The sequence below is a fragment of the Zalophus californianus genome, chromosome 6, assembly GCF_009762305.2.
Source record: "Zalophus californianus isolate mZalCal1 chromosome 6, mZalCal1.pri.v2, whole genome shotgun sequence".
NCBI classification, from domain to species: Eukaryota; Metazoa; Chordata; class Mammalia; order Carnivora; family Otariidae; genus Zalophus; species Zalophus californianus.
Window position 1 is genome coordinate 86,763,568 of NC_045600.1, and position 27,077 is coordinate 86,790,644.

Below are 27,077 nucleotides of genomic sequence, written 5' to 3' on the forward strand. Positions count from 1 at the left end.
TAGTGGCCCCTACAGGAGTAAAGAATCTGAGCAGAATATATTGGTGTGCCACTAAATGTCAGATGGCCTGGTTTTCCTTCTCTTCTCTCTCCCAGGGATTGAAAATGCTACACTGTGCTTTTCTCTTGGCAATGCTGGTGATTTGCTATAGGAAAGGCATGCCTGGACCTTCTGAACATGTTAGAACCCAGATCCATGGGAGGCGCCAAGGCTGTATTTCTTAGCTACTCCAAGTCACCTTAGATATTAGCACCACAGCACTCCAAAATATTGTGCCCACAGAGACAGCTTAAATTCGTTCACAAAGCGCTGGTGGTGATGCTCAAGTCTGAGAGCCAGGGAGAGTATGCTATGCGGGGGACTCTCTATATCACCTATGTATATGCTTAATGACCTCCTGAAGCTCGTTTATGAGGCCTCCCAGACACCCGTAACTAAGGCCTTTACCATACAGCCCTGGAATGGGCCACTGGGTTTCGTCAAATCCGACACCACAACACCAACTGCCTGAGCATCATCTAACTTTCCGATTGGCCCTTTCAGCCTTCACTCCTGGGCTAGCAACTGAGTCATCCCTGGCGCATGCGCGTCACCTGCTTCCGGCCGGGGACCGCGGTGTACCTGATTTTCCCGCCCGGGTGGAATTCCTGCCCTACTTTCCTCGGCTTGGGCTTCTGTGTGTGCAATGGCTCCAGACTCGGGTTCCTTTCCCGAAGAGCCGCTCTTAAAGGTGCTACCCTTAGACGCTAGGGACCGGGGCACGCAGCGCTGTCGCCTGGGCCCGGCCGCCTTCCGCGCCTTGGGCGCACACTTGGGCTCGGCGGTGAAGATCTCTCTGCCCGACGGCGGCTCCTGTGTCTGCGCCGCCTGGCTGCGACGGGACGGAGCAGACGGCTTTGTGCAACTGGATCCGCAGTGTGCGAGCCCCGGGACGGCTGTGGGGGCTTCGGGGTTCCGGGGGAGTCTCAGTTTACGCAGCCTCCGCCTGGTGTCCTGCCCCTCCCTGCGGCTCCTCACCGTGTGGCCGGTGTTGCGGGAGCGGGCGGGCGCACCCGGTGCCCTGAATCCAGCCGCGGTGCTGGAGGCGGCGCAGGAGCTTCTGAGGAACCGACCGGTCTCCCGGGGCCACGTGGTGGCCGCTCCACCGGGGGCTCCCGGGCCCGTGGCCGCGCTGCACATCGTCAGCGGGGCGCCCAGCCCGGACCCGGCCGGGCTGGTCACCCCTCGCACCCGCATCAGTCTCAGCGGGGTGCCTCCGTCCGAAGCGGAGCCGCAGCCCGAGGTGCCCTTGGGGGGCCTTTCGGAGGCGGCCGACTCGCTGCGGGAGCTCCTCCGCCTCCCGCTCCGCTACCCCCGCACCTTGGCGGCCCTGGGGCTAGCAGTGCCTCGCGGGGTGCTCTTGGCGGGTCCCCCCGGCGTGGGCAAGACTCAGCTAGTGCGGGCCGTGGTCCGGGAAGCCGGCGCGGAGCTGCTGGCAGTGAGCGCCCCCGCGCTCCAGGGCGCGCGGCCCGGGGAGACCGAGGAGAACGTGAGGCAGGTCTTCGAGCGCGCGCGGGAGCTGGCCAGCCGCAGACCCACCCTCCTCTTCCTGGACGAGGTGGACGCACTGTGTCCCCGTCGGGGCGGCCCACACCGAGCCGCCGAGAGCCGCGCGGTGGCCCAGGTGTTGACGCTGCTGGACGGCATCAGTGGGGACCGCGAGGTGGTGGTTGTGGCGTCCACCAACCGGCCAGACGCTCTAGACCCAGCGCTGCGCCGACCGGGGAGATTTGACCGAGAGGTAAGTAGGCCCGGGCTGCCAGCCCCTTGTCCCTGGAACCAAGGCCTCTTCTGGCTTTGGCTGGCTGCCCTGAGGGTTTTGCCACTTAGGTTTGGCAGTCGGGCTGGAGTCAGGGGCTTTTTGTAATGCAGAGAACACGTTCTCTGCCCTTGTGCGATCTGTGAGCCAGGACCTGTTTTAGCCCAGAGTCAAATTGTCCCGAGAAGCAAGGTGGCCTTTAGGGATTAATTGTGTTGTGCAGGTCCTGAAGATGAGTACAGTCAGTGACGTTAGTTTTTAAGGGAACTAGGTCAGCTGTAAGCATAGTAATTAAACTCTTGTGGATTTGGAATAAGGATTTAAAGTAGGATAGCCTCAAGAAATAAGTTTATGGAAATAAAAAGAAGGACGGAAAGAACTAAATCAAAGCAGGCATTAACTGTTCTGAATTTATTCATTCCTTGTGGGGACACCAGCATCCTGTCCCACAAGTGAGAAATTACCCACAATTGCTCCCTGAGTTGCCGGGAAGATTGAGTATTCAAAGCTGCCCTCTATTTTATAAACTTTAGTCTCAAATTGATTCTTGATTAAATAGTTTGAATAGTGATTAATTTAAGTGATGTTTGAACTTTGTGTCAGGATTCTAAAGAGATGGATAATAATTGCACACTGTTAGCTTAATCTTTGCAGAACTTGAGCAGATTTCTTTTTTGCACTATCTGGTACTTGTCTCCTGAATAAAATCCTTAAGGGCAAGGATCTAGACTATCTGGTTTACTGTTGCATCCCTGGCTCGCAGAACTTGGTAGGTTCTAAAAAATAACAAAATGTTGTTAAATGAATTACAGAGGGCCCCCAATTTAAAATGATTCGACTTAATGGTTTTTCAACTTTATGATGATCTGAAAGCCATACGCATTCAGTAGAAAACAGGCTAGCGATATGCAGTAAGATGCTCTCTTATGCTGCTGGACAGCCACGAGATAATGAGGGTAAACAATCAACATATTGACCACCATTTTATACCCATACAAACATTCTGTTTTTCACTTTCAGTACAGTATTTAATAAGTTTTATGAAATATTCAAAACTGTTATAAAATAGGCTTTGTGCTAGATGATTTTGACCAACCGTAGGCTAATGTAAATACTCTGAGCGCATTTAAGTTGGCAAGGCTAAGCTGTGATATTTAGTAGGTTAGGTATATTAAATGCATTATCCACTTACTGTAATTCCAACTTAACGATGAATTTATTGGGACGTAACCCCATCTTAAGTTGAGGAAGATCTATATGTAATTTTCATCGTGCAACTGTCTAGCTATTGTTACTCGTCTGGAAAATTAGGATTTTAATATATTCAGAATCTGTGGTATGCTTAAGGGTACATAGTTCTGCTTCCAAATTTGTTTTCTAAGTTATACACATTTGAGAGGATAAAAATACTACATAATATTTTAAACTGTGGAAACTTTAATTTTTCTTTTTTTGCTTTGCATACAGGTTGTCATTGGGACTCCCACACTTAAACAAAGAAAGGCAATACTCCAAGTGATTACCTCAAAGATGCCCATTTCCAGTCAAGTCGATTTGAGCCTCCTTGCAGAAATGACAGTTGGCTATGTTGGTGCAGACCTGACTGCACTTTGTAGGGAGGCTGCCCTGCATGCGCTCCTTCATAGTGAGAAGGTAGGAAGTATTGATGTGTGACCCTGTATGTTGATCTTTTCATTACTATAACAGACTAATTTAGGGATTAAACAAGTGGTAAGTACATTTTCTTGGAACTTTAAATACCTTTCACAGCTGGTTCTTACATATATTTTTACATCTCATCTCCCCGGGACTAGCATATGACTGAAAGTGGGGATGGAGGGCTGAGTCTTCCAGGTCTACTAGGGCATGTTCCCTCATTCCCATAGTAACTCCCTAGTGCCAAAGCTCAGAGCAGCCAGGAAAAAGACAGTGTGGCCCCAGAAGAGTCAAACATATTTCTTTTTAATTTTTCTTTATTTTGAAGCAATTTCAGACTTAGAGAAAAGTGGCAAAAATAGTACAAAGAATTTCTGTATAACTTTACCCAGATTCTCCAAATGTAGCATTTTACCAGTTTTACTTTATCTTTTCCTCTTCATCTGTGTTTTTATATATATTTACATATAGGTATATTTCTCTTATATATATATACACACACACACACACACACATACATGTATATAATGTGAGACATTTGAGAATATACTGCAGCCATGATGGCCCATTAACCTTAAAATCTTATGTGTATATTTTCTACAAACAAAGACTTTAACCACAGTACAGTTATCAAGATGAGGAAATTAATACTGACATACTTTTACCTAATATCTATAGACCTTATCCAAATTTCACTATCTGTCCCATAATTTCCTTTATAGCAGAAATTTTAAAAGAAAATAGTAATCCAAGACTACACATTGTATCTAGTTATCATGATTTCTTAGTGTTTTTTTTTTTTTTTTTTAAGATTTTATTTATTTATTTTTGAAAGAGAGAGAGAGACAGCATGAGCAGGAGGGGCAGAGGGAGAAGGAGAGAGAGAATCTCAAGCAGATTCCCTGGAGTCTGACACGGGGCTCAATTCCAGGACCCTGAGATCATGACCTGAGCTGAAACCCAAGAGTCAGATGCTTAATCAGCTACACCACCCAGGCTCCCCAGTAATCTTTAATCTAGAAACACTCTTTAATCTTTCTTTTATGGCTACCTTTTTAATTTTAATTTTTAATTTTTTTAAAGATTTTATTTGTTTATTTGAGAGAGTGCGAGAGAGTGCGTGCGAGCTGGGGGAGGAGCAGAAGGAGAGGGACAAGCAGACTCTGTGCCTGGTGTGGGGCCCAGTGTGGGGCTGGATCCCACAACCTTGAGATCATGACCTGAGCTGAAACCAAGAGTTGGTTGTTTAATCGACTGAGCCACCCAGAGATACAGCTAATTTTTTAAGACTACAGGTCGTTTATTCTGTAAACTATTCCTTAGTTTGGGTTTGACTGATGTTTCCTCATGATTTGATTCAGCTTTGCATTTTGGGCAGGAGGATCACAGAAATACTGTGTTCTTGTTGCATCTGTTTTTCCTTTCTTATTAATAAATCAATATTTTGTGGGTAAGATAACCTTTTCTAACCCAGGAGAAGATTGGGCGCCTGGAATTTTTATTTAAATTTATCTTTGAGGGGCCCCTGGGTGGCTCAGTCGGTTAAGTGCCTGCCTTCAGCTCAGGTCATGATCCCAGCATCTTGGAATCGAGCCCCGTGTCGGGTTCCCCATGCTTCTCCGTCTCCTCCCTGCTCGTGCTCTTTCTTGCTATCTCTGTCGCTATCTCTGTCTCTCTCAAATAAATAAATAAAATCTTTAACTTTGTCCTTGATATTGAAATCTTTAATTCATGACTACCTTTCTTAGAAATATTTAGGATGTTAGCTTAAATATAATAGTTTTCAACACTATGCATTGGAAAATCTCTTCACCCTATATGTAATAAGTAATCCGTAATCCCTAAACCCCTTCAGAAAAAAATTAATTTCAGTACCCTGAGGATTCTGAGATGAAGTTTTCAATCTCTGTTGTAACTATTACAACATTAAAATTGTCCTTTGATCTTGTAATTTTAAAAACCAGTTTGAGTTTGTTTAAATTATAAAAGGATGATTTATCATCCAAAGTTTTAAGAACCTTTTTACCTACATAATTTACATCCTTCCTCATTTCCATTTATTTTTACACGTACAATGAAGGTGGGGAAGGAGTTATGTGAACTTGTAAGTTCTCTTCTGGGTTTAGAATCAAAGCTGCTTGAACATTGAATGACACTTCTCATGCGTAGAGGTGTGAGACTCTATGCCTTATGAAGGGAGGAGGAGAGTACCAGGGGCTGGGAAGGGAGATTTACATGTAGGATTCCCTCTGCTTTGAGGTTCCAGGTTTGACCTTAAGCACCCTGGCTTAGGTGGACCAGCCAGCTGCTACTTGAGGAGGGGCCTGCCCAGCCATATTTACAAGTGATGACTGAGTTCATAAACAACTAAGGGAAGTGGAAGGAAGAAGGGACAGGAATCTGGGAAGGTACTGGCTTCATCTTTTTCTTCTTTGCCCCTCAGGCAGATGAGGGGCTGTTGCTACCAGGGCAGACAAGGAATGTGTTCAAGAATTTGATATGAGAGTAAATCTTAAATATAATACAGATATTATAAATGTAAGCAGTTTTTAACAAAACATCTGCTTCACTAGAATGATCAAAGAAATTACAAGAAAGATTCTCTATAATCTTAAAGTGAAGATGACTTTTTTTTTTAAAGATTTATTTATTTATTTTAGAGAGAGTCTTAAGCAGACTCCATGCTGAGCTTGGAGCCCAAGGCGGGGCTGGATCTCACAACCCTGATTTCAAGACCTGAGCCAAAACCAAGAGTCCTGTGCTTAACCAACTGCGCCACCCAGGCGCCCCAAACACAGCCTTTCTAAGCATAACATAAAACCTATTGGTCAAAAAGGAAATGATTTATTAATTTGATCATTTGGGGATGGCAAAACAATACATAAACAAAGACGAGACAGACTGGGAAAAATACTTTTGGGCTATGACAAAAGGACCAATTACCTTGATATAGAAAGAATTCTCACAAATCAGTAAGACCAACAATCCAAGGAAAAATGGGTAATAAGATAAGAACAGGTAGTAGACAGTAAAAGGATTACAAATAGCCAGTAAACATGAAAATCCTCAACTTTACTTTCTTTAAAATATCTTTCAGGGGCACCTTGGTAGCAGAGTCGGTTTACCGTCCAACTCTTGGTATTGGCGCAGGTCTTAATCTCAGGGTCGTGAGATCAAGCCCCTCCTCGGGTGTGCTCAGTGCAGAGTATGCTTGAGATTCTCTCTCCCTCTCCGACATGCACTCTGTCTCACTCTCTCTCTAAAATAAATCAATAAACCTTAGTTATATGTGCTGCCAAAGTGAACAATAAATTTTTTTAAAAAATTAATCTTTTTTTTAACTCTTTATTTTGAAATAGTTAAAAAGTTTAGGGAAAGTTGCAAAATAGAGAAGTCCTGCTAAACCCTCCATCCAGATTCATCAATTTTTAACATTTTGCCAAATCAGCTTTATCATTCTCTCTCTCTGTCTCTAAATGTATATGTATACACATATTACTTACTTTTTCTGAATCAATTGAGGATGGGTTGCATACATCATAACCCATTCATTATCCATTTCCTAAGAAAAAATATGTCCCCATATGAGACCATAGTGTGGTTATGTATAATCATTATACTCAGGAAATTTAACACAGAAAACATCATCAGATCTACAGCCCGTACTCTGATTTTGGTAGTTGTCTTGGTCTTTTTAGCATTATTTTTCCCTCTAGTACAAGATCTAGTTCGTTGTGTTTAGTTTTTAGTTTCTTTTAATCTACAATTCTCCTTTAGCTTTTTTTTTTTTAAGAGGGAGAGAAAGTATGTGGGGTGGAGTGCAGAGGGGGAAGAGAATCCTAAGCAGGCTCCTGTCCAGCGTAGAGCCTGACACGGCTTGATCTCACAGCCCTGAGATTGTGACCTGAGCCGAAACCAAGAGTTGAAAGCTTAACTGACTGTGCCACCCAGGCGCCCCAGCTTTTTTTTTTAAGATTTTATTTATTCATGAGAGAGAGAGAGAGAGAGGCAGAGACAGAGGGAAAAGCAGGCTCCCCATGGAGCAGGGAGCCCAAAGTGGGACTCGATCCCAGGACCCTGGGATCATGACCTGAGCCAAAGGCAGCCGCTTAACCAACTGAGCCACCCAGGCACCCCAGCTTTTTTTTTTTTTTTAATGAGATATTTTACATTGACAGTTTTTAAGGATGCAGGTCAGTGATTTTATAAAATGTCTCTCAATTTGGGTTTGTCTAATATTTTTTCATAGATTCAGGTTACATATGCCAGTTTGGAATACTCCGTAAGTGATGGTGTGTCCTTCCTAAGGTATCACATGTGAAAGGACAAGATGTCTCCCTGCCTCTCATTGGTGATGTCCCTACTTAGTGATTGATATGATCAACCAGTCAGGGTTTTGTCCAGTTTCTCCACTGTATAGCTGCTATTTTTCCCTTTGCAACTAATAAGAAATCTATGAGGAGGCCCTTTGAGGTCACGTTCCTTGTCACACTTCCCCTTCCCTTGTTTTGCATCCATGAATTATTCTTGCCCCGATCAGTCTTTACTATATGTGATTGTAAAAACGCTGATTTTCTAATTCCATATTCCCTCTACCTCACTCTTCAGATTGAAGAAATTAACACAATAGTGAGTACCATTTCCTCTGTCACACTGGCAGAAATTTAAAAGTTTGGTAATGCTCTCAGTGCTGGAGAGGTATGGGAAGAAGAGCTTTATATTAGCGGTGCAGCTTTGAGGGCAGTGTGGTAATACCTGTCACAATTGTAAATGTGCATTCTACTTGGAGGAAATACTATATAAAATACTTGAACATGTGCACAAACATTTTCAGCTGTAGCTTTGTTTTTAATAACAAAAGACTGGAAACAATCTAATATTCAACAGAAGGATGCTGTTAAATTATGGTACCCTTATACAATGGTGTCTTTTGCAGTTGTCAAAAAGAGTGAGGTTGAACTGTATTAATTGATAAGAGAAGATTTCTAATATAAGTGAAAAATGCAGGATAGGGCGCCTGGGTGGCTCAGATGGTTAGGCGTCTGCCTTCAACTCAGGTCATGATCCCAGGGTCCTGGGATCAGGTCCCACATCGGGCTCCCTGCTCCTTGGGAGCCTGCTTCTCCCTCTGCCTCTCTCTCTCTCTCTCTCTGTCTCTCATGAATAAATAAATAAAATCTTAAAAAAAAAAAAAAAGAGTTGCAGGCTCTGCCACCAGAGCCAGAAAAAAAAAATGCAGGTTAATTGGTACAGTAGGGTCCCACTTATGTATCTGTTTGAAAGGATGTATATATCCGGACTGTCGTAAAACATACTGCTGGAGTACATAGGAAACGGTTGCCATCCTCTAGAGATGCACAGTGGAGAAAGCTGGGGGAGGAGACATTTAATTCTTTTGTCTTGTGTATGAAAGATTTTTTATAATGATAAAATAGATTTATAAATTCAAAGGAAGGTTTTTTGTGTTTTTTTTTTTTTTTTAAATTGTGCTCCTATACCACAAAAAAGGCCCACATAATTTTTGGTCTTGATTTTGTTTTTGGGGGCATATTTCTTCAGAACAAGGACAACCCAGCTGTTGATGAAGCAGACTTCCTTGAAGCTTTTAAAAAGATTCAACCCTCATCATTTCGAAGTATCGTTGGACTGATGGACATCAAGCCTGTTGGCTGGGAGCAGATTGGTGGCCTCGAAGATGTCAAACTGAAGTTAAAACAGGTGATCGAGAGAGATTGCTTACGCCAGTAGAATGGTAGGATTTAAGTGTGCCACTTTTGTGATGAAGACAAATCGCAGTTGCCGAGACTATCTTGGCTGCCATCAGTCATGCCATCCTAACGTCACAATGCAAGGGGCCCTTTTTAGTCCTGGTTTAACTGGCCTTCTATAGGCATCAAATACCATTTTTCATACTTTCCTACCTCACCTTCCTTCTGTTTGTTTTTGCTTTACAGGCTTTATCATCTGAATGGGATCAGCAGACTTCTCTGTAGAGGGCCAGAGAGTAAATATTTTAGGCTTTGTGGGCCATCCAGTCTCTATTGCAACCACTCAGCTCTGTCTTCATGGCACGGGGGCAGCGGCAGCCATAGATAATTCGTAATCATTACTTGTGTTCTGGTAACTTTATTTATGGACACTGAAATCATGTAATTTTCACGTCACGATATATTCTTTTGATTTTTTTTCCCGAGCATTTAAAAATATAAAAATGGTTCTTAGTTTGTGGGTGGTAAAATATAGATTTTTAGTTTGTAGGCCTGAGTTTGCCCTGGGACTGGTAAAAGCACAAAATTATAATACAAGTATGGCCTGGGGGCCTACTGGTTCTCACTGTGGATGCTGAGGGACACAGCTTTCCAGAGGCTCTCACTTGCATTTCAGTTTCAGAAGTTAATTTTGTTAATTTACCTTCAGGTGATCCTGCTATAAAGAACTAGGTTTCTCTAACTGCACATACAAAAGACTGACTTATAAATATCACTATAATTTATTCATCTTAACTAGAAGCTATTTCTGCATTGAATCGTAGAATCCTTGTGTCCGTGGATCAGTGCATTTATGATATTCCCTAATTTTTTACATGCATTGTCTCATTTACTCTTCATGAAGTACATGAGAGATTAGCTACACCTTCCTGTTGCAAACACTCTTTCTTTAGCTTTGAGATGGTAAGCTTTCCTGCCTTTCTGAACACTCCTTTCCCATACTTTAAATGTTAGTGTCCCAAGCTCCTGGGAGGCCTCTTGTTGCATTCTGTGAGTCCACGATCTCGATATCCAGGGCTTCAACTGTCCCCTGAAAACTGTTAACTCGAAAATCTTTATATCCAGTGCAGGTAGTTCTTTTGATCATCAGAATTGGTTAGGTGCTTGCCTACCAGGTAACTTACAGGGATCTCAAACTCAGCATGTCTAAAACTCAGCTAAGGAGTCCCACCACCATACCTGGATTCTCTACCTTTGTGAATACAGCCAGCCACCGATGTCATAAGTCAGAAACCCGTCTTCTAGGGGTGATTGGGTGGCTCAGTTGGTTGAGCGTCTGACTCTTCGTTTCAGCTCAGGTCATGATCTCAGGGTCATGGGATCGAGCCCCATGTTGGACTCTGTGCTCAGTGCAGAGTCTGCTTCAGATTTTTTCTCCCTCTCCCTCTGCTCTTTCTCCTCCCCGCTCATGCTCTCGCTCTCTCAAATAAATAAAAGCTTAAAAAAAAGAAAAACCCATCTTCTAAATGCCTGGGTCCTGTTATATGTATATGTAACTTCCCCTCTGGATTTAGAACATAGCCCCTACATAAAAGAGTTAACATTTTATGTTTCAGGTCCATCCCTTTGACACCATTGCCACTGCTTGTGACACATCAGGCTTTATTATTTTTGTAGTCTGGGTCATTCCAAGAGACTTCTAACTGGTCTCCCTCCTCTGGTTTTATTTCTTTCCAGTCCATTCCCCATACTGCTTCCTCAATGTTGACTGAAACTTTCAAGGTGCAGCACAGTCTGACTCCTTCCACTTCCAACTCTATTGTTCCTTGCTTCCCCTATTCTCCCCCTCTGTTCCTGCTTACTGATGAGATGAATTAGAGTTTCATGTGTCTCTGTGTGTACTGTTCTTCTCTGTGGAATGCCCTTTACTGGCCTCATTGTTAGTTTACCGGTCTGTCTCCGCAACTAAAATCTGGGTTCCCTTGGTACAGGGATCTCATCTTTTGTTGTAGAAAAGCAATACATCAGTAGTTAAGAGTTTGTACTTCTTGATCTACGCTGCCTGGGGTCAGTCTCAGTTCTGCTTGCCTCACTAGAAATAAGACCTGGGCAAGTTACTTAACTTTTGTAAGCCTGAGCTTCTGCATCTGTAAAATTATGATGATAATAAAATCACCTACCTCGGGCGCCTGGGTGGCTCAGTTGGTTAAGCGACTGCCTTCGGCTCAGGTCATGATCCAGGAGTCCCTGGATCGAGTCCCGCATCAGGCTCCCTGCTCCGCGGAGAGTCTGCTTCTCCCTCTGACCCTCCCCCCTCTCATGTGCTCTCTCTCTCTCTCTCTCATTCTCTCTGTCTCAAATAAATAAATAATAAATAAATAAATAAATAAATAAATAAATAAATAAAATAAAATCACCTACCTCAGAGGTAAAGGGGACTTGTTTACTATTTAGTTAACATTTGTGGAGTGCCAACTTTGTGAAGGTGTCATTCTATGTATGGCTATTTAGAGGTCAACTTTATTTACATTCTAGCAGGAGCAGAATGACAAAATCAACATGGAAAAATTGTTTCAGATAGTGAATGAGTAAGTGCTCTCAAAGTAAAAGATGGGCAGTAGCGTAGAGTGGCTGGGGGGTGGGGGTGGGTGTACTGCTTTAGAGTGGTTAGGGAAGACCTCTCCAAGGAAATGACATTTGAGCTGAGACTGAATGATGACGGATGGCCACATAGAGAACTTGAAGGAGTGTTCAGATAGAGAATAGCAAATAAAGGCCCTAAGATGGGAACAGAAAGGGTGTTTGGGAAATAGGCTATGTAAAGCCTTATAATGACTGGCAGGAAGGATTTGGATTTTATTCTAATTCTGTTGGGAGGTCATTGAAGAATTTTAAGCAGGAAATGATATGACCTGACTTAGGTTATAAGATCACTGGTTGGTGCATGGAGAATGGACTGCATTTCCAGCTTATAACAGATACCTAAGAATTATTGAGTGGACAAATGAATTTACTGAATTATTTGATGTTTTATCATTACACTAAAATAACTGTCTCTTTTTGTGTACCTACAGAGTATCGAGTGGCCTCTAAAATTCCCTCAGGAATTTGTCCGGATGGGCCTGACACAACCAAAGGGAGTTCTCCTGTACGGTCCCCCTGGATGTGCTAAAACCACCCTGGTGAGGGCGCTGGCCACAAGCTGTCATTGTTCTTTTGTTTCCGTGAGCGGTGCTGATCTCTTTTCTCCTTTTGTTGGAGACTCAGAAAAAGTCTTGTCTCAGGTTTGTTCATTTTCCCCCATGTAGTTAAGTGTCCTTTTGAATTTTCATGGCATGCTTTAAGGATAAACCTTAGTTATTAAAAATATTACTGGCCTTTTTATTAATTAGAAAAGTTATATAGATTATAGAAAATTTAGAAAATGTAGGAAAGTGTTAGATAAATTCTTTGTAAACTCTCTACCTACTGTTAACATTTTGGTGAATTTGCTTTATTTTTTTTGTTTTTCTTTTAGAATTGAGGGTAAATTATGTCTTTTTTTTTTCTTTTTTTAAAGATTTTATTTATTTATTTGAGAGAGAGAATGAGAGATAGAGAGCATGAGAGGGAAGAGGGTCAGAGGGAGAAGCAGACTCCCCACTGAGCAGGGAGCCCGATGTGGGACTCGATCCCGGGACTCCAGGATCATGACCTGAGCCCAAGGCAGTCGCTTAACCAACTGAGGCACCCAGGCGCCCTAAATTATGTCTTTATCATGATTTTTTGATCATTATCACTTTTAAAACTCCATAGTTTAAGTATTTTTTGAAAATATGATTTTTAATCTGTATGTAATACTGAGTTGTTTCTTGTTCTATGTATTCATTCCTCAATTCTTAGACACTTAGCATCTTTCTCTTTTTATATTTTAAAAGTTATAAGTAGTAATACAGAAAGCATATATTCACTGGAATATTAAATAATGTGTGGCTTTTCAATAATTTCATTTTCCTAAACAAAGGTATTTCGACAAGCAAGAGCAAATACTCCAGCAATTGTGTTTTTGGATGAGATTGATTCAATCTTGGGCTCTCGATCCATCAGCAAAACAGAATGTAATGTTCAAGAACGTGTTCTTTCTGTTCTTCTAAATGAATTAGATGGTGTGGGACTGAAGACTATAGAGAGAAGAGGAAGTAAATCCGATCAACAGGGTAAATACAAGGAGCTGAAAAAAAATGAAGAGGTATTTATTAGTCAGAATATACCAAAAACCCAGGCCAGCATTAAATACATTGCATATACACTAGCTTTTCCTATGCTGGATGCATCTCATAGAACGAATTATATAATTTCAGTTTGACTCTGTTAGGATTTCTGCAGGCCTGCTAAAAATTGTGATTTGGCTAGGAAGGAGGTAAATTTTATAATAAGTTATCTTAAATATATATGAATGTGAATTTTATTTTTCCTAAGATTTAGAAACATAACTTTACATATTGCTAATAGAAAAGGGAGTTTATTCTTATTTTTATATCCTGAAGAACCAGTGTTCATCCCTTTCTAAAAATTTTTATATGAAACAAAACAAAACATTGTAATTACTAATGATCTTAGTAATTTAAAAACTTCCAATTTTCTTGAGTAATGGGTTTCCTTAGTTATAATGAAATGAAAATGACCTTTGGAAGTCCCTTCCTCCCTTTCTGAGTCTCTTTCTAAATAGAGTTTGATATCCTTAAGTTATCCAATGGATAATTTTTCTTTTATTCTTTCATTGTTTTTAACCTTGTTTCCCATTTGAAAAATCATTCCATGGAAGGAGAGTCTTACAGCTCTTAAGAACATATGACACTAGAATTTGAGGGGACCCGTGAGGTATTCTAATGAAATTTTCTCATAATGCAGGAATTCCTTCTATAATATCTGACCAGTATTTAGTCAGCCTCTGCTAAAATACATGGAGATATAGGGAACTCACTACTTTGAGAGATCACATTACTGGGGAACCACTCTGATTATTCAGTTCAATTTAAAAGAAATTTTTTTTTAATTCCAGTGTAGTTAACATACAGTATTATATTAGTTTCAGGTGTACAATACAGTGATTCCACAATTCCATATATTACTCAGTGCTCATCGAGATAAGTGTACTCTTTAATCCCCATCACCTATTTCCCCCATCGCCCACCACCTCCCCTCCCCTCTGTTTGTTCTCTATAGTTAAGAGTCTGTTTTTTGTTTTGTCTCTCTTTTTTTTCCTTTGTCTGTTTGTTTTGTTTCTTAAATTCCACATATGAGTGAGATTATATGGTATTTGTCTTTCTCTGACTGGCTTATTTCACTTAGCATTATTCTACACTCTCTAGAGCCATCCATGTTGTTGCAAATGGCAGGACTTTATTCTTTTTTATGTTTGAATAATATTCCTGTGTGTGTGTACACCACATCTTCATTGATGGACACTTGGGCTGCTTCCATAATTTGGCTATTATAAATAATGCTGTAGTAAACATGGGTTTGCATATATCCCTTCGAATTAGTTTTCATAGTCTGGGTAAATACACAGTAGTATGAGTACTGGATCATAGGGTAGTTCTGTTTTTAATTTTTTGAGGACCCTCCATACTGTTTTCCACAGTAGCTGCACCAGTTTGCATTTCCACCAGCAGTGCACAAGGGTTCCTTTTTTTCTATAACGCTTGTTGTTTCTTGTGTTCTTGATTTTACCTATTCTTACAGGTGTGAGGTGAGATCTCATTGTGGTTTTGATTTGCATTTCCCTGATAATGAGTGATATTGAGCTTCTTTTCATGTATCTGTTAGCCATCTGTATATCTTTTTTTTTTTTTAAGATTTTATTTATTTGAGAGAGAGAGAATGAGAGACAGAGAGCACAAGAGGGAAGAGGGTCAGAGGGAGAAGCAGACTCCCCACTGAGCAGGGAGCCTGATATGGGACTCGATCCTGGGACTCCAGGATCATGACCTGAGCCGAAGGCAGTCACTTAACCAACTGAGCCACCCAGGTGCCCCGCCATCTGTTTGTCTTTAGAGAGATGGTCTGTTCATGTCTTTTGTCCATTTTTAAATTGGATTATTTGTGTGTATGTTATGTAAGTTCTTTATATATTTTGGGTAATAATCCTTTATTGAATATGTCATTTGTAAAAATCTTCTCCCATACAGTAGGTTGTCTTTTAGTTTTGTTGATTATTTCCTTTGCTGTGCAGAAGCTTTTTATTTTGATGTAGTCCCAATAGTTTATTTTCACTTTTAATTCCCTTGCATCAGGAGACAAGAAAGATGTTGCTATGGCTGGTGTCAGAGAAATTACTACCTGTGCTCTCTTCAAGGATTTTTATGGTTTCAGGTCTCACATTGAGGTCCTTAATCCATTTTGAGTTTATTTTTGTGTATGGTTTAAGAAAATGGTCCAGTTTCAGGGTGCCTGGGTGGCTCAGTCAGTTAGGCGTCCAACTCTTGATTTTGGCTCAGGTCATGGTGTCCGGGTCTTGAGATTGAGCCCTGCGTTGGGCTCTGAGCTCTGCTTAAGATTCTTTCCTTCTCCCTTTCCCTCTGCCTCTCTCCCTGCTCATATGCTCTCTCTCTCTCTCTTCCTCCCTTTCTCTCAAATAAATAAATACATCTTTTTTTAAAAGAGCAAGAAAGTGGTCCAGTTTCATTCTTTTCCATGTTGCTGTCTGGTTTTCCCAACACCATTTGTTGAAGAGCCTTTTTCTCACTGCATATTCTTACCTCCTTTGTCAAAGATTTGTTGGCCGTGTAATCATGGGCTGATTTCTGGCCTTATTTCTGGGCTTTCTGTTTTGTTCTATTGATTTATGTGTCTGTTTTTGTGCCAGTACCACACTGTTTTGATCACTACAGCTTTGTGTAATATAACTTGAAATCTGGAATTGTGATGCCTCCAGCTTTGTTTTTCTTTTTCAAGGTTGCTTTGGCTATTTGGGGTCTTTTCTGGTTCCATACAAATTTTAGGATTGTTTGTTCTAATTCTGTGAAAAAGGCTATTGGTATTTTTATATGGATTGTGTTAAATCTATAGATTGCTGTGGGTAGTATGGGCATGTTAACAATATTTGTTCTTCAAATCCATGAGCATGGACTCTCTCTCTATTTGTATCATCTTCAGTTTCTTTCATCACTGTTTTATAGTTTTCACAATACAGGTCTTTCACCTCCTTGGTTAAGTTTATTCCTAGGTATTTTATTATTATTGGTATAATTGTAAGTGGGATTATTTTCTTAATTTCTCTTTCTGCTGCTTCATTATTAATGTATAGAAATGCAACAGATTTCTGTACATTGATTTTGTATCCTGTGACCTGAATTCATTTCTCAGTTCTGGTAGTTTTTTGGTAGAGTCTTTAGGGTTTTCTATATAGAGTATCATCTCATCTGCAAATAGTGGAAGTTTGACTTCTTTCTTGCTGTTTTGGATGTCTTTATTTCTTTTTGTTGTCTGATTGCTGTGGCTAGGAGTTCCAGTACTATGTTGAATAAAAGCGGTGGGGTGGACATCCTTGTCTTGTTCCTGACCTTAGGGAAAAAGCTCTCAGTTTTTTTACCATCGACTATGATGTTACCTGTGGGGTTTTTTTTATATGGCCTCTATTATGCTGAGGTATGTTCCCTCTAAACCTACTTTGTTGAGGGCGCCTGGGTGGCTCAGTTGGTTAAGCGGCTGCCTTCGGCTCAGGTCATGATTCTGGAGTCCCTGGATTGGGTCCCGCATCGGGCTCCCTGCTCGGCAGGGAGTCTGCTTCTCCCTCTGACCCTCCCTCCCTCATGTGCTCTCTCTCTCTCTCTCTCATTCTCTCTCTCTCAAATAAATAAAATCTTAAAAATAAATAAATAAAAATAAACCTACTTTGTTGAGAGTTTTTATCATGAATGGATGTTGTACTTTGTTAAATGCTTTTCCTGCATCTGTTGAAATGATCATATGGTTCTTGTTCTTTCTCTTATTGATGTATCATGTTGATTGATCTGTGAATATTGAACCACGCTTGCATCCCAGGAATAAATCCCATTTGATCATGGTGAATGATTTTTATAATGTATTGTTGAATTTGGTTTGCTAGTATTTTGTTGAGGATTTTTGCATCTAATGTTCATCAGAGATACTGGCCTTTAGTTCTCTTTTTTCGTAGTATTTTTATCTGGTTTTGGGGTCAGGGTAATGCTGGCCTCATAGAATGATTTTGAAAGTTTTCCTTCCTCTTCTGTTTTTTGGGATAGGTTGAGAATAGGTTTTAACTCTTCTTTAAATGTTTGGTAGAATTCACCTAGAAGCCATCTGGTCCTGGACTTTTGTTCGTTGGTAGTTCAACAAACAATTTTGAATGCTTAGCATGTGTAAGGTTTTGCTCTGGCTGCTTTTCTGTATTTCTTATCTTTATCTAGGATTTATATATCTGCAGCTTATGTCATCATATTCCTACCTCTAGAAAGCAAAATAAAAAGCAAAGTAAATCTCTTGCAGGACATGAGAGCCAGAGTGATTCATAGCCATACGTCTTCACCTGTTAGTCACATGCTTTGTCTTTTCAAATCATCCACTTAGGTTATAATCATTCTTTGGGGCTCAGGTGCATTCAGTAGGTGTTCTCTGCTGTGGTATAAGGTTTTCCATTGGTTCTCATATCTCCCAGAGAGATGTCCCTCAGGACTGGCCAGTCCCTTCACCACACACAAAGTAGTTCTTTGATTAATAATTTGTTTTAGCATATGTTGATATCAAGAAGGTAGTCTGGATAGGAGATATAAACATTCCAGCCCCAAGGAAAGGATATGCTTATTTAAAAATAAATGGACCGTCTGATTTATAATTTCTTAAAAATTTAACAATTAACAGCTTACTGACATTAGTTTGTGTTGGTGTTTTCCCTCAGAGTTTCAAGAAGTTTTTAATAGAAATGTCATGATTGTTGCTGCAACAAATAGACCTGATGTATTAGATGATGCCTTGTTACGACCTGGAAGATTAGATAAGATTATCTATATACCACCTCCAGATGAAAAGGTAATCATTGTACGTGTTTAGTCTATGTGGGGATTCTTAACACATCAATGTCTGAGCTCTAAGGAGCCTAGCAGAATTGAATCCCAAACTAGATATATATGTATGTGGTACGTGTCTCATACCGAGTTCTGCAGTCTTCCCTTGCCTAGTGGGCCTTCATAAAAATCATAATTTTGATCTGCTTTTGCTGGATACTCTAGGCCTATTTTCAGAGAAACATAAGCCTATAAGTAAAGTAGTTCTACCTTATTTCATTGTTGTGGCAGACTCAAAATACCGAGTTTGTTAAGTATAATCACCATTGTTTTACAACTAGAATGGAGGAATCCTAAAGGGTTTAAAACATTTTGGAGATAATTTGCATCAGTATCCTTATTTTACAGTGGGAAAGTCTGAGATTAGAGAGATTACACAGTGTATCCATAGTCGAAGAATCAGTAAATCTTTGCCCTTAACATCCATAGCCACTGACAGGGAATGGTTAAAGACAAAGAATGAATTTTTTCCTTCCTTCCTTAAAAAAAAATTAAATGTCTATTTATTTTTAAATTGTGTCTAGATAATTCATGTTTTTGCTTTTTTTATAAAGATTTTATTTATTTGAGAGAGAATGCCTTAAAAAAATTAAATGTCTATTTATTTTTAAATTGTGTCTAGATAATTCATGTTTTTGCTTTTTTTATAAACATTTTATTTATTTATTTGAGAGAGAGAGAGAGAGAGAGAGCGCATGATGGGGGGAGGGTCAGAGGGAGAAGCAGACTCCCTGCCGAACAGGGAGCCCGCTGCGGGACTCGATCCCGGGACTCCAGGATCATGACCTGAGCCGAAGGCAGTTGCTTAACCAACTGAGCCACCCAGGCGCCCATGTTTCTTAAACCATGTCTGATAACACTGTTTGTACCCAGAACAGGGACTCATCATGTCTCTTAAAGAAATTTAGCTACAGTTGGCTATTTTAAAAATTATTATAAAAGTATTAAAAGTTTATCATGTCATTGTTTTTACCATCATCATATGAGCCATTGATGAGTTATTCTTTCTTACCTCTTCAGAAGTGATTCTTATTGTTTATTAAATAAATATATATACTTCCTCTGTAGTATGACAGGAAACACTAACTTAAGATATTTTAATAAAGTTTTGTGTGAGACGTAAATGTTATAAGATTATAAACATATTGTTTTTAATTTTTCTTCCAGGGCAGGCTTTCTATTTTGAAAGTCTGTACAAAAAACATGCCAGTGGGGCCTGATGTTTCCTTAGAAAACTTAGCAGCAGAAACCTGTTTTTTCTCTGGTGCTGATCTTGGAAACCTTTGCAAAGAAGTAAGTTAATTAGATCTTCATTCACTTGGCAGCATTTACTAAAAGATTCCTATGTGGCAAGCACTATGTAAGGTGAAACAGACAGCTAGGACCCCTCCCCTCCCCTCCCCTCCCCTCCCCTCCCCTCCCCTCCCCTCCCCTCCCCTCCCCGCCCCGCCCCGCCCCGCCCCGCCCCGCCCCGCCCCGCCCCGCCCCGCCTGGAGCACCTGGGAAGGACATCGACCCAGACTTGGGGACATCAGAGAAGGCTTTGTGAGAGAGGGCATGTGTAAAGTAAAATTGGAAGGATGATGAGAGAGTTGACAAGGCTAAGGGAGGGACGCGGAGGGTGGTGTTGAGGCGGAGGGAACAAAATGTGTGGACAACTGGAGTGAGAGATAACATGACATTGAAGAGCTGGACAGTGGCCAGATCACACAGGTCCTTGTAAGCCACTTTAAGGGATTTAGACTTTATTTTGAGAACAAAAGAAGCCATCATAGATGTTTCTCTTTCCATAAAATTTTATTAAATATACTATTCAGAAAAATGTACAGATCATTAGGATATAGTTCATTGAATTAAAATAAAATGAACACACTTGTATAACTAGAGAGAGAACATTATCAGTGCCCTGGAAGCTTCTCTTGGGGCTTTCCCAGTCTCCCTCCCAAAAGGGAACCACACTCCTGACTTCCAGCACTGGAGATTAGTTTTGTCTGCTTTTGAACTTTATATAAATAGGACCATATATACTTTTATGTTTGCTTCTTTTTTTTTAAGATTTTTATTTATTTATTTGACAGAGAGAGCGAGCGAGAGCAGGAACACAAGCAGTGGGAGTGAGAGAGGGAGAAGCAGGCTCCCCACTGAGCAGGGAGCCTGATGTGGGGCTCGATCCCAGGACCCCGGGATCATGACCTGAGCTGAAGGCAGACGCTTAACGACCAAGCCACCCAGGCGCCCTATGCTTGCTTTTTAATTCAAGATTATGTTTGTGAAATTCATCTATGGTTTTGCATATAGTGGTAGTTTTTGCATTTCCATCGCTTTGTAATATTCTGGTTTATGAATATACTGCATTTATTCATCCATCTTTTTGAACATTTGGGCTACTACTTTTTTGTTATAAATTATGCTGCTATGGGCCGCCATCATGAACAACACAGTAACTATTCGGACCAGGAAGTTCATGACTAACCGACTACTTCAGTGGAAACAGATGGTCATTGATGTTCTTCACCCTGGAAAGGCAACAGTACCTAAGACAGAAATTCGGGAAAAACTAGGCAAAATGTACAAGACCACACCAGATGTCATATTTGTGTTTGGATTCAGAACCCATTTTGGTGGTGGCAAGACAACCGGCTTTGGCATGATTTATGATTCCTTGGATTATGCAAAGAAAAATGAACCCAAACACAGACTTGCAAGACATGGCCTGTATGAGAAGAAAAAGACATCGAGGAAACAGCGAAAGGAACGCAAGAACAGAGTGAAGAAAGTCAGGGGGACTGCAAAAGCCAATGTTGGTGCTGGCAAAAAGTGAGCTGGAGATTGGACAGCAGAAGGAGTAAAGATGCTGCAGTGGCTTTATCTGTGGTGGTTGTGCAGATTTTTCATGAGAGGATCAATAAACTAAGAATGTTAAAAAAAAAAAAAATTATTCTGCTATGGCGCCTGGGTGGCTCAGTTGGTAAGCAACTGCCTTCGGCTCAGGTCATGATACTGGAGTCCTGGGATGGAGTCCTGCATCAGGCTCCCTGCTCATCGGGGAATCTGCTTCTCCCTCTGACCCTCCCCCACTCTCCTGTGCTCTCTCATTCTTTTTCTCTCAAATAAATAAAATCTTTAAAAAAAAATTATGCTGCTATGAACAATCTTGCATGTGTCTGTTAGTACATACGTGTAGATATGTCTGTTTTATATATGTATATACCTACAAAGAAAATTGCTGTGTCATAGAGTATATGTTTGATCTTTTCCTTTATGATTAGTGCTGTGTCCTGTTTAAAAACTCCCTACTGTGAGACCAGGAAGATAGTCTCTCATCTTTAAATATGTAAATGGGCTCACAGTTTATATATTTTGCTGCAACTTGCTTTTTCTTTTTTTCCATTTAAGGCTAGAATTTAACGTAGAAGAAATAATGGTCTGTTAAGACAACTTTTAATCATCTTATTTAACTTTTTAATATTTTTAATGTCATGAATATTGGAATTCTAAGAAATGGGACTGAGGTTTTTACCCTCAGATTTTGAACTATTACCATAAATTGTGGGAGCGCCTAGGTGGCTCAGTCAGTTAAGCCTCTGCCTTCGGCTCAGGTCATGATCTCAGGGTCCTGGGATGGAGCCCCATGTTGGGGATCCCTGCTTCTCCCTCTGCCTCAGCCCCTCCTCCCTGTTTGTGCTCTCTCTCTCAAATAAATAAAATCTTTAAAAAAAATTTCTTTAAAGTGTTACCATAATTTGTAAAAAAAAAAATGAAGCGTATTAATTATTTCCTATTGTTTGTTTCTTATAGGCTGCCTTGCTGGCTCTGCAAGAAAATGGACTAGAAGCAACCACCGTGAAACAAGAGCACTTTCTAAAATCACTGAAGACTGTAAAGCCATCCTTAAGTCACAAGGACTTGACTTTATATGAGAACTTATTTCAGGAACAAGGATTTTCTAACTTAGAGGATATTTAAAAACTATGTTACATCCCTGACCAAGGATTAATTTAAGTGTAAATTTGCCCTGTAGTTTGCAGCTTCGCACTTTTAGAGTTTGTGTGTTATTTCATGTAAATAAAAAACTTCGTACCTGATAAGCTAAAGTTCATCTTATTTCTAAAAAGTATATTAAAATACCATAATTTGGGAAGAAAGTATATGTAGACTTTTTTTTAAAGACTTTATTTGTCAGAGAGAGCACAAGCAAGGGGAGCGGCAGGCGGAGGGAGAAGCAGGCTCCCCGCTGAGCAGGGAGCCTGATGCGGGGCTCGATCCTAGGACCCTGGGATCATGACCTGAACCGAAGGCAGATGCTTAACTGTCTGAGCCACCCAGGTGCCCCTGATTTTTTTTTTTTTAAGATTTTATTTTTAAGTAATCTCTACACCCGATGTGGAGCTCAAATTTATAACCCCGAGATCAAGAGTGCATATTCTACCAACTGAGCCAGCCAGGCACCCCTGTATGTTGATTTTTATAGTGGGAATGGTGGTTGCTTTTGTTTGTTTTGGGTTGATTGCTTTTTTTAACTGTATTTTGAAATAATTTCATACTTACAGAAAAGTCGCCAAGAATAATACAAAGAACTCTTATGTGCTCTTAAACCAGGTTCACCAATTTTTAACCTTTTGCCATATTTGCTTTCTCTCTCCTTTTTTATATATACATACACACACATATACATATACACACATGGTATTTTTCAGAACTATTTTTTTTTTAAAGATTTATTTATTTATTTATTTGAGAGAGAGAGAATGAGAGGTAGCACGAGAGGGAAAGAGGGTCAGAGGGAGAAGCAGGCTTCCCGCCGAGCAAGAAGCCTGATGTGGGGCTCGATCCCAGAACCCCCGGGATCATGACCCGAGCCGAAGGCAGTCGCTTAACCAACTGAGCCACCCAGGCGCCCCAGAACTATTTAAGAATAGATTTTATGCATCATGCCCCTTTACCCCTCAATACTTCAGGGTTTATTTCTTTTCTTTTTCCCTTGAGATGTTATTTTTAAGTAATCTCTACATCCATTGTGGGGCTTGAACTCACAACCCTGAGAAAAAGAGTTGCATGCTCCACTAACTGAGCCAGCCAGGCACCCCTTCCGTATATATTTCTTATAAGGGTGGTTATTTTCTTATATAACCATGGTACATTAAACTCAGGAAATTTAACATTGGTAGAATATTTTAATCTATCCAATGAATTTCATCTATTGTCCCAACAGCAATTTTTGTCCAGTTATGGGATCCAGTCTAGGATCATACATTGCATTTAGTTCTCATGTGTCTTTAGATTTGAAATGGTTCCTCAGTCTTGACCTTGACATTTTTTAAAGAGGACAGACCAAATGTCTACAATAGCCAAACTGGAAAGAGCTCAGATGTCCATTGACAGACGAATGGATAAAGAAGATGTGGTACATATACAATGGAATATTACTCAGCCATCAGAAAGGATGAATACTTACCATTTATATTGATGTGGTTGGAACTAGAGGGTATTATGCTAAATGAAATAAGCCAATCAGAGAAAGACAATTATATGATCTCACTGATACGTGGAATTTAAGAAACAAGGTAGAGGACCATAAGGGAAGAGAAGAAAAAATGAAACGATGAAATCAGAGAAGGAGACAAACCGTAAGAGACTCTTAATCTTAGGAAACAAACTAAGGGTTTCTGGAGGGGAGGGGGTGGGGGGATGAGGTGGGGCTGGGTGATGGACTCTGGGGAGGGTATATACTGTAATGAGCACTGGGTATTATGTAAGACTGATGAATCACAGGTCTGTACCCCTGAAACAAATAATACATTATAGGTTAATTAATAGAATTTAAATTAAAAAAAATAAAGAGTACAGACCCAACTATTTTATAGAACGACTGGCTTCTGATTTGTGTTTGTCTGATTCTGCATCATGATGGATTCAGGTTATGCATGACCAGTGGAGCACTACATAAGTGCCATGTTCTCAGAGATCACTGCTGGGGACACATGAGGCTACCCATATCGATGATGCTAATTTTGATCACTTCTTCACAGGATTGTCCAATTCCTCTACATATAGCTATTATTTTTCCTTTTGTAATTATATGCAACTTTTAAGGAGATAGATTATATGTATGTTTTTATTTCCTTTTAAAACAAAAGTAATTAAAATGTTAGAAAATACAGATAAACACAAAGAAAATACTTAGGTATATCATCTTTTAGTCCCTTATGCACGTATAGATCATTTTCTAAAAACCAGAAATGCATGGCACTATGGAGCTCTTGACTTGTTTTTCTCACCTAACCAAGTCTGGTAAGCACCTTACTGAGCCTTTCTTCGCTCAAGAGGCACCATACTAGGTGCTGGGCTGTAAATGGAGGAGACAAAGTACCCTACAGGCCACCTGGGAGCACAGACCTCAGACAAATCATGGTGAATTACATAAAACAAAGATATGTGCTTCAAAAGAAACGCGGGGTACTATGAGAGCATAGTGAACAACATATATGGAATTATAAATATTACACGGTTGTTGGAAAGTTTCCTATTTCTGACTGGAGCCAGGGCTGTTGATTATTTTGCTTGTTTATTTTTTATTTTTTATTATGTTATGTTAATCACCATACATTGCATCATTACCACCCTGAACGTGCCCGATCTTGTCTGATCTCCGAAGCTACGCAGGGTCGGGCCTGGTTAGTACTTGGATGGGAGGGCTGTTGATTAAGCAAAACCTCACTATTTGGGTGATAATTAAAGAAAAGACCTGTTTTACTTATAGGGATAAAATATAATTCAATTAAAATTTTTCTAACAAACTGACCCTTTTTGAATAGTAGGGAAAACACCTAGAAACCCGATTAGAATTCTGACAATTTTTATTCATGTTCTCTATCAATTATTGATCTTATAGGACAAGGCGGCCATTAGGGCTTCACCACCCCTAGCCCTGCAGCACGCTGGCCTGAACCCTTTAACTCAGACTCTGGCTGTGGACCTGTTGTTTTTCCCCAGAAAAATTTTCTAGTGCTCAGACTGGAAATTTAGTACCCGCACTTTGTTTAGAGGCTGAAAATGTCTTTTTAAATTGTAATGATAACTTTTTTTTATCATGTTCAGTTAGCCACTGTATAGTACATCATCAGTTTTTGATGTAGTGTTCAATGATGTAATGATAACTTCTCAACAAAACTTTGGAAGCCCCCTGAGAACAAAAACCATGTGTCTCCTCTCATTGAAAAACAATAAATAATGTAGTCAGATCAAGGATATCTTTGGCTCAGTTTTAGCCTGGTGATGGGTATTAAAGAGGGCACATTCTGCGTGGAGCACTGGGTGTTATGCACAAACAATGAATCATGGAACACTACATCAAAAACTAATGATGTAATGTGTGGTGATTAACATAACAATAAAAATTATTTTAAAAAAAGGATATCTTTGGCTCAGTTTTAATGGGATATAGAGACGCTCTGGGCAACTTGTGAAACCGGTGTTCTTAATCAGTGACAAAAGAACACTTCAGCTGCTAAGCACCTTAGAAATGCGAACAGCTTTCCCTATTCACTGTGCTCAAACTCCTTTCTGGGCCACATTGGCAGCCATAAGCAATATAGTGCACCCCAGACATTCCAAAATTTAACAAATCCAGTTTTTGCCAAACCTGATAACTAGGTAGTCACTGAAGGCTGGGCAGAAAGAATTTCAACAAAAAAATAGTATTTTATTGTATTTTATTTTATTTTATTATTTAGTGGTGGGCAGCAAAGCAAAGTTTGAGTAATAATAGTACAAAGCTCCCAAAGAGGGAGGGGATCTGAGAGGGTTGCCCCCAAAATAGTATTTTAAAGAATATTTTTCTTATAAAAATTGAGCTGGATTTTTAAAATCTAAGGTGAAATTCTTAGAGTGGGGGCCAAACAGCCATAGTTCGATGCCCCTGCAAGCCTGGCTGGCAGCAGCTAGAGAAGGTTCTAGGGTTACCAGCAATTGGAGTGGGATGGGGAGGCTCCCCCAGTGGATTATAGGCTTTGGAGCAGACGAGGAGAGTGATGCTGGTGAGTATTCTGAGTGGGTTCTTTAAAAAGGTTGCCAGAGTTTGAAGAGTGGGAGCTGTGCCTACAAATAATCCTGGGAAAAAACAAACTACATATTGACCTTGCATCTCCCACAAGGTCAGTAAACGTGGGCATTAACTTAAAGAAAGGAAAGTGTGGCTGTCTGGGTCTAATTCTCATTTCTGTGAGGAGAAATAAGCAGATCTTAAAGGTTATATGGGCACATTATATCTGTATATATAATTTGTGAATTTTTAAAACATTTTATTCTGAACATTTTCAAGCGTAAAATAGAGTACTGTAACAAATTCCCACATACTTATCACCTAGGCTGAATAATCATTAATATTTTGCTTCATTTACTTCTTTTGTTTTTTAGCAGAAGGTTGTTTTTTCTGTTTTTGTTTTTTGTTCTTTTTGTTTGTTGTTTTTTAGCAGAAGTATTTTAAAGTAAATCTCAGTCATCATATTTCTTCCTTAAGGGGCACCTGGTTGGCTCAGCTGGAAAAGCATGCAACTGTTGATCTCGGGGTTGTGAATTCAGGTCCCATGTTGGGCCTAGAGCTAACTTTAAAAAAAATTTCCCCCTTAAATATTCCCATATACAATCTCTAAAAGGGGGGGGGAATTTTTTCCATAAATATAATACCATTATCACACCTAACAAAATGAACAACACTTCTTTAATATTCTCTCATGTCTGGTCTGCATTTGGTTTCCCTAATTGCCCCCCAATAAATACCCTTACCTTTTGTAAGTTTTCTCAGACTCCCTTAGTCAGAATTAATCACCTGTCTTTGGTGCCAGATCATGC

General features: G+C 40.3%; 1 protein-coding gene across 3 annotated transcripts; it reads left to right on the forward strand.

Moving 5' to 3' along the window:
* Nucleotides 1-343: 343 nt before the first annotated feature.
* On the forward strand, nucleotides 344-22,390 carry SPATA5L1 (spermatogenesis associated 5 like 1). Of its 3 annotated transcripts, none has more exons than XM_027572838.1 (8): nucleotides 344-1,780; nucleotides 3,266-3,451; nucleotides 9,014-9,172; nucleotides 12,237-12,446; nucleotides 13,166-13,358; nucleotides 18,062-18,192; nucleotides 19,395-19,520; nucleotides 22,026-22,390. In XM_027572838.1, the coding sequence occupies exons 1-8, from the start codon at nucleotides 686-688 to the stop codon at nucleotides 22,191-22,193; spliced, it is 2,268 nt and encodes a 755-aa protein (XP_027428639.1). In that variant the 5' UTR covers nucleotides 344-685; the 3' UTR covers nucleotides 22,194-22,390. The 3 variants fall into 3 exon arrangements, 2 of the variants coding, with proteins under 2 accessions (XP_027428639.1, XP_027428640.1); XM_027572839.2 differs by having other exon boundaries at nucleotides 576-1,780; nucleotides 12,237-12,344; nucleotides 22,026-22,331; XR_003516088.1 differs by lacking the exon at nucleotides 22,026-22,390 and having other exon boundaries at nucleotides 559-1,780; nucleotides 13,166-13,390.
* The last annotated feature ends 4,687 nt before the right edge of the window (nucleotides 22,391-27,077 follow it).